Source organism: Poecilia reticulata, unplaced genomic scaffold (genome assembly GCF_000633615.1).
Source record: "Poecilia reticulata strain Guanapo unplaced genomic scaffold, Guppy_female_1.0+MT scaffold_236, whole genome shotgun sequence".
NCBI lineage: Eukaryota > Metazoa > Chordata > Actinopteri > Cyprinodontiformes > Poeciliidae > Poecilia > Poecilia reticulata.
Genome location: NW_007615028.1, coordinates 1 through 6,614, shown reverse-complemented (window position 1 = coordinate 6,614; position 6,614 = coordinate 1). Strand labels below are relative to the sequence as shown.

The 6,614-nt window shown below is 47.6% G+C and overlaps 2 protein-coding genes across 3 annotated transcripts in view; one reads left to right on the top strand and one right to left on the bottom strand.

The window, feature by feature from the left end:
• Window positions 1-2,139, bottom strand: part of qsox2 (quiescin Q6 sulfhydryl oxidase 2) — a 12,472-nt gene extending 10,333 nt beyond the window's left edge. Inside the window, exon 1 of the mRNA XM_017303274.1 lies at window positions 1,726-2,139. Coding sequence (XP_017158763.1) covers window positions 1,726-2,038 — 313 coding nt within the window. The 5' untranslated portion in view covers window positions 2,039-2,139. The remainder of the gene's footprint in view (window positions 1-1,725) is intronic.
• A 744-nt stretch (window positions 2,140-2,883) lies between these two features.
• On the top strand, window positions 2,884-6,488 carry cfap77 (cilia and flagella associated protein 77). 2 transcript variants are annotated; one of them, XM_017303303.1, is made up of 3 exons: window positions 2,884-3,023; window positions 4,068-4,135; window positions 6,111-6,488. In XM_017303303.1, the coding sequence occupies exons 2-3, from the start codon at window positions 4,070-4,072 to the stop codon at window positions 6,417-6,419; spliced, it is 375 nt and encodes a 124-aa protein (XP_017158792.1). In that variant the 5' UTR covers window positions 2,884-3,023; window positions 4,068-4,069; the 3' UTR covers window positions 6,420-6,488. The 2 variants fall into 2 exon arrangements, with proteins under 2 accessions (XP_017158792.1, XP_008400777.2); XM_008402555.2 differs by lacking the exon at window positions 2,884-3,023 and adding an exon at window positions 3,030-3,504 and having other exon boundaries at window positions 6,111-6,478.
• The last annotated feature ends 126 nt before the right edge of the window (window positions 6,489-6,614 follow it).

Below are 6,614 nucleotides of genomic sequence, written 5' to 3'. Positions count from 1 at the left end.
GATCCTAAGGCCACCAAAACGGATCCCCTCAACACCTCGGCTGGTCAGAGATTCTGTCCATGAAGGTAATGAACAGAATCGGTGACAAAGGGCAGCCTTGGCGGAGTCCAACTCTCACCGGAAACGAGCCCGACTTACTGCCGGCAATGCGGMCCAGACTCTGACACCGGTCATACAGGGACCTGACAGCCCGTATCAAAGGGCCCGGTACCTCCACAATGTTGGAGGCATCGCTTGGCTAAAACATCTTGACGTCGTCCAAAATAGATGACATGAACTTGTTGGTTCCATTGTTGTGGCTGATATTTTGTGAAAATCCGGCAGAAATGCTACACTAATCGATTCTGCAGTCGAAATGAAAGACGCCATGTTTACATAGAAACTAGGCACCGCGAGGCTTTGTTTGTGAGACATGCAGCCACGTGGGGGTTTTGAGGGCGTTTCTGGGCGGAGCTTGGTGAGGTCCATTAGCACGTCGCCTGATGAGAAAACAGCTTCTGGTTCCTCTAAGCTCCGCCCTAAAGAGGGCGTTCCCTGGTGTGTCACTTCCTTTAACCTGAGCTTTGTATAGTGCGTGTATATAAGAGCAAGCAGCTGAGAGAGAGGAAAACAGAACTATTTATTCCCAACAACACCGAGAAACCAGCAGGACCACATTGTTCAGCAGATGGCTTGGTCTATCTGCTGACCTCTGACACCAACAGCAGGTCTGCAACCAGCTGGTCCTCACAGGAACAGTTTTATCTGGGCTCCTGGCGGAGGAACATCAGCAGGGCAGCTGGTTTCTGATTCCCCAGAGACTGGAGGCAGATGGCCTGGTTCCCACAGAGGGGCCTCAGGTTCCCACAGAGGGGCCTCAGGTTCCCACAGAGGGGCCTCAGGTTCCCACAGAGGGGCCTCAGGTTCCCTCCCTATTTAAATAATAGTCTTTACCACCTGTGTAAACTTTGCTGGTGAATGTTATAACACATAATATAAGTTTTATAATATGTGTTACATTGTTTCATTTCTAATATAGGCTCTTGTGTCAGATAATCTAAGTCAATGTTAGAGAATAATTAATTATTTTAGATTTACAGAATCTCAGTTATCCTTCATAGCGGCTGAACCCGTATTACACCAAACACTGTAGCTAATATTAGCTGGTATCTATTAGCCGGTGGACAAAAATACAGTAAAGTAATATTCTAATCACAATATATACACAATAATATGTCCATCTTACTTGTGAAATGTTGTCTGTGGAGCCTCACATCAATAGTCCATCGATCAGAACAACAATATCCTCAGTGCTGAGGCATCTTCTGCTGTTTTGATTGAGCAAAGTAGGAGGGACGACCTCTCCAAGATGGCCGCCGTATCTCCTGCGCCGGAGCAGCCAATGCGGGTTTACTCTTATATTATGTGTATGGATTTCCCTCCCAGTTGGTCACCATAACCAGCAGCGGGTTAACCAACACTATGGTCACGTGGTTAGCGTCAGATAAACCTTCCTATCAAAACCTCTTGGAAAAACTTTAGTTTTAAGCTCTGAACTCCAGTAAAAACAAAACAGCCGCTGTTTGAAGCCAGCTGAACAAAGACAGAATTTTATTTGAAATAATCGTCTAATTTAAATTAAAAGACGCCGAACTGGTCCGCACCTACTTCTCAGTTCGGGTCTGGACCGTTGGCAGCTCAACACCTGCTGCCGTTTCCATGATTATCGGAAAGTTTATGAAAGGCAATTCTGAATGGAGTCTGGTGCAGCTGCTCCCAACGGAACAGCAGACCGAGCCCGAACCGGGCAGTGTGGACCGGTACCTTTCACGTCCTGAGCCAGAGCCTTCCATGTGCTGGAGTACTGGATGCAATGTCCGCACCAGGAGGAGTAGAACTGGACCAGCCAGGCCGAGGAGGAGTTGGTGACGGTGGGCTTCAGGCTGCTGCTGCCCAGGATCACCAGCGGGTCCTCCTCCGAGTACAGCCGCCCAGAGCCGCCCGCAGAGCCGCCGCACAGCCACAGGAGCCCCGCCGCCTGGAGCCACAGCCGGAACATCTTTGCTGGGCCGTCAGGGATCCGGAAAGTTTCTGAACAGAACCGGTTGCTGGTTCCGGGGACACGTGAGCGCAGGGGCTCTAGCTTCTGAAGCTGCAAAGAGGGCGGGGAGGGGGAGCGCGCAGAGGTCTCACTGTGATGTGTTTACTGGAGACCAAACAGCCTCGAACAGGAGAGCAGAAGCGATAAAGCTTTCATCGATATCTGAGTTTAATAAAAGCTACACTGATTAAACTCCTCTGGTTGTTATGGTGACAGCTATGTCTAGAGGTGAACCTCAGTAAGTAGAATCTCATCAACAACAAACTAGTCCCAATTTGATTAATAAAATTTAATTGTTATTTTTCTTTAAGTACTGATTCCAGTCACTTCCTGAATTAATTTGCTAAAATAAACGAACTATTTAGTGTTATTCCAGTTTGTTCTGGACGACGTGTCAGAAATGAATTGTAAAGTTTCAGGTTTTTTCATTAACATGACTGCAGGCTGTGCAGCGGCGCAGTTGGTAGCACTGTTGCCCTGCGATGGACCGGAGACCGGGCACCAGAACCTCCCGACCCCACTAGGGTGTAAGAAAATCTGCCTGTTAATATTTTATTGCTCTGTATCCACTGGTAACTGTTTGTAACTTCCTTAATCCGAGAATCCCGAGCTGAGGTTGAGGTCAGAATCAGAAACATCTCGCGATTCTTCTCGTCCTCAGGTGAAGACGGAGAGTTTTGAGGGCTTTTTGTTTGTTTCAGCTTAAAGTCGTTCATTTGTCTCAATAAACGATCTTTTTCATGTGACGCAAAGATGACGTATCAAGTGTGTTGCGTTCGCGGAACTCGGAAGTTGCTCCTCCGTTCTGAAACCAGCTGGTTGGAGCAGTTTTCGGTGGTTCGGGTGGTTCTGGTGGCGACAGAACTTAAACATAAATAAACTGAATTGAATGTGGAAGAAGAGTCACCAGGAAGTGGGGTTCTGTCTTCCTCTGAGCTCAAAGGTCAGATCCACACACGATGCTTCGTCACTGCGGTCTTAATTTGATCTCATTAGTTTCGTTTTTTCCCGTGTTTCCTGAATGCGGCAGAGCTAGCTGCCGCCCCCTGGAGGCTGGAAGGGGGACGTGCTCAGGTGTCGCTCCAGGTTCAGTCGGTTCTGAAGGCTGCTTTCTCCTGACGCCACGTTAAAAATGTCGCCTGTTTTCAAAGTGGGTTAATCGTATTTAAATAAGCGCTGAAACGCTTCGTCAGAAGGCCAGACTTTATTTCACTCTTGGTTTGCGTTTTCAAAGATTCTTTATTTTCTGCTCAGTTTATCTCGCTGAATTGCAGCTAACTATTGAGAAGTGCTTGTTGTCAAATTGTTTTTGGAATCTAATCAAGATTTAAAAAAAAAAAAAAAAACACGTTCCGCGTCCCGTTACCATGACAACCATCCAACTAACGACGGCCGTCGCAGGGACGAAGCTCAGATGAACTCAAGTGAGTTATATTCAGTCTCTGCTCCTCAGGGGTCCGTCACCTTCTTCACTGTCTGCCCTGCTAACAAGAACACATTTTAATTCATCCATTTCTCATTCTAGCTCAGTTTTATGTTCATTAATGCAAATGTGCAGCCAAGAGGCCACCATTTAATCCGTTTTTATCTGAATTATTACACTGTAGTAACTTCGGCCTCCTCCGCAGCAGCTAAGACTCTTTAACTGTTTTATCCGTTTGCTCTGCTTCCGTTTCGTGACTTCCGGCATCATTTCATTATCCCAAAGTCTCTACTGATATTTTGACACATTAATAATAATAATAAGAAGAAGAATTAATAATAATAATAATAATAATTCAAGTGAGAGCCATTTCCGGCTGTTTCTACCTGCGGCGGTCATAGTTCCGGTTCTTCAAGGTTCTGCAGAGAGTTCGGTTCGGCCCGGTCCTCTCTGAAGAACCTGTAGAACCGGCGGTGGGCTCCTTAGAGTATCATCATTAATTAATAATAATAGTGTTGTTATGACCTAGTTTCATTACAATCTGCTTCCCCTCTGACGTCACAGGTATGATTGCATCACCGCGGCTGGGCGTCTTCAGAGAGTCGATGCTGCGGGACCCGCTGCTGATCAAGGTAGAGATCAGGCAGTACATTATGACCACCCAGGGGCGCCGCCTCGAATCTTGGGCCCCATGACAAAAATGAAGTTGGTCCAACCTGTTACTGTGACGGTTTCCTGAGTTTTTCTCCATATTTGTTAAAGATGCCACCATGTTAAGCTATGAGACGGATAATCTGTGGAAACAATCAATCTTCTCCACCTGCTCCCTGAACTACTATTGTTAGCTAAAGTGATGCGCCGTTCTGACCACAAACAACCAATCAGAACCAGGAGGAGGGTCTTAGCGCTGTCAATCCTCCTCATCCACTCACTGCTAAATGTGCTAATGGTGGAGGAACAATTTATTACAGGAAACTGTTTAGCTGCCGTCATTGGTAGCTATGCTAACTAAACTAAGCATTAGCAGTTTGAATTTGCACAGCTCTGTGCTATGCTAGCTGCAGCCCGGCTCTGTGCTATGCTAGCTGCAGCACGGCTCTGTGCTATGCTAGCTGCAGCCCGGCTCTGTGCTATGCTAGCTGCAGCCCGGCACAGAGTGAGGGGGAGGAAGGATGAGCAGCACCACATGAGGTTGTGATTGACAGCACTAAAACCCGCCTCCTGCCTCTGACTGGTTGTTTGTAGCACTGAGAGAAAGCAGAGGAAACAGATTTTTCAGATTACCTCTCATATCAAACTGTCACAACATAATGACAGTTTTAACAAACATGTGAAAAATATATTTATATAAAAGTTACTGCAGCTTTAATTTCAGTCAGGAGGGACGTGGCAGCAGATATCTGTGATTTAAATGCAAGCCCAGGTAAAACAGTCCAGACAGGAGGCTGCTTTTTATTATCATTTTATAAAGATTGTTTGACTTTCTGTCAGCAGCAAATATGTTGTTTTTGTTGTGTAATTATAAAAAGAGCAAAGACAGAGAAATCCCTATGGATCCCTGGAATGATGCTAACTAGCTTGTTATTGAACACAGTGTTGCTCAGTTTTTTCACTGGGGGTGTGGGGGGTTAGAGCTGCTGCTGACCGACTCACCTGTTGTTAAGTGGTAAAAGGTGCAGGGAAGAGTTAAATATATGAATATGTTGGCATTTCTTTTCCTTAATTCATTCAATGCTATGGAGGCAAACAGTGGTCTGTAGCTAAGCTAACTATGCTAAATGATTGATAATCTCAGTCTACTCACCTCTTGGAGAAGAAATTCTTGTCTTTTCTCTCATCTGTTTTTTTAAACTTGACTTCATTATTTTTCTAGGCAGCATAGTAACCGCCATGTTTCTTGTCTTGTACTGACTGCGGCTGAAAACGTCACCGCCCAGCAGGAACGAACCATTTAACGCAGATCCAGGGGGGTTCAGTGTAAATATGGACGTCTGCGTTTTGGTCTGGGAGGGAAACATTTAGCTTTTACTGCTAAAACCATTTAAAACACAACAACAGTAACTGACAGGTCCCCGATTTTTATTTAACGTCTGTAAAAGCAGTTTTTTGTGGAGGCCCCTGTGGTCCAGGGCCCTTACGGCGCCACCTGTCAGTGGGCGGGGCTTATCAGGTCTTCAATGTTGGACCAAAGGAACCAGGAACAAACGGGTCGCCCAACCGGGTCAGAACATACTGGCCAAGGTATCATCAGAACCGGACTGGTGGTCTGATGGGTCGACCCGCTGGGTTTTATGTCCTGCATGTCCTGAGAGAACTCGCAGAACCAGAACCCGTCTCTGCGAGCGGCCAGGACCGACTGAAGGCTCGAGAAGGCAGTGGCGCCGCCGGGCAGACTGATGGGGTCGCTCTGTGCCAGCCGCTCCTTCTACAGGATGAAACCAGAGAACGGTTCTGTTCTAACCGGGTCCAGCTCCCCTCAGCCGACTGACGGCTGGACCCGTTTTTTACCTAGACCCCAGAACCAGCTGGCTGAGCAGAACCGCTCACTCTATGAGATGAGAAGGTCAAAGTTCAACCGTGCTAAGCAGCGCTGCGCTCTGTGTGCAGGCTCCGCTGGGGAGGGCCCGGTCCAGGGGCCTCACCATCCCGGGTCCAGATTTCACCTATGGAGCCAGCACCATGATGAAAGACGGAAGTGTGGCTGAAGGTAAGCCCCGCCCCCTGCTAACACCTGACCGGACCTGGAGCCACTGGACCGGGCCGGAACCGGTCCGGAACCGGGTCCTGGTTGGTCCAGAAATCTGCTGGACCCCTGAACCCAGGCTCGGTTCTGGTTCTGAACTGCTGCTCATGTCCAGCCCACTCCAAGGAGTTCACCAGAACCGGTTCCAGGGTTCGGACCAGAACCGGTTTTAAGGTGTGGCTGATTGTCCTTTAAGGATGGAAAGACCGGAATGTGTGTGTTCAGTGTGTGTTGTGTGTGTGTTCAGTGTGTGTTCGGTGTGTGTGTTCAGTGTGTGTTCAGTGTGTGTTGAGTGTGTGTTCAGTGTGTGTTGTGTGTGTGTTCAGTGTGTGTTGTGTGTGTGTTCAGTGTGTGTGTTCAGTGTGTGT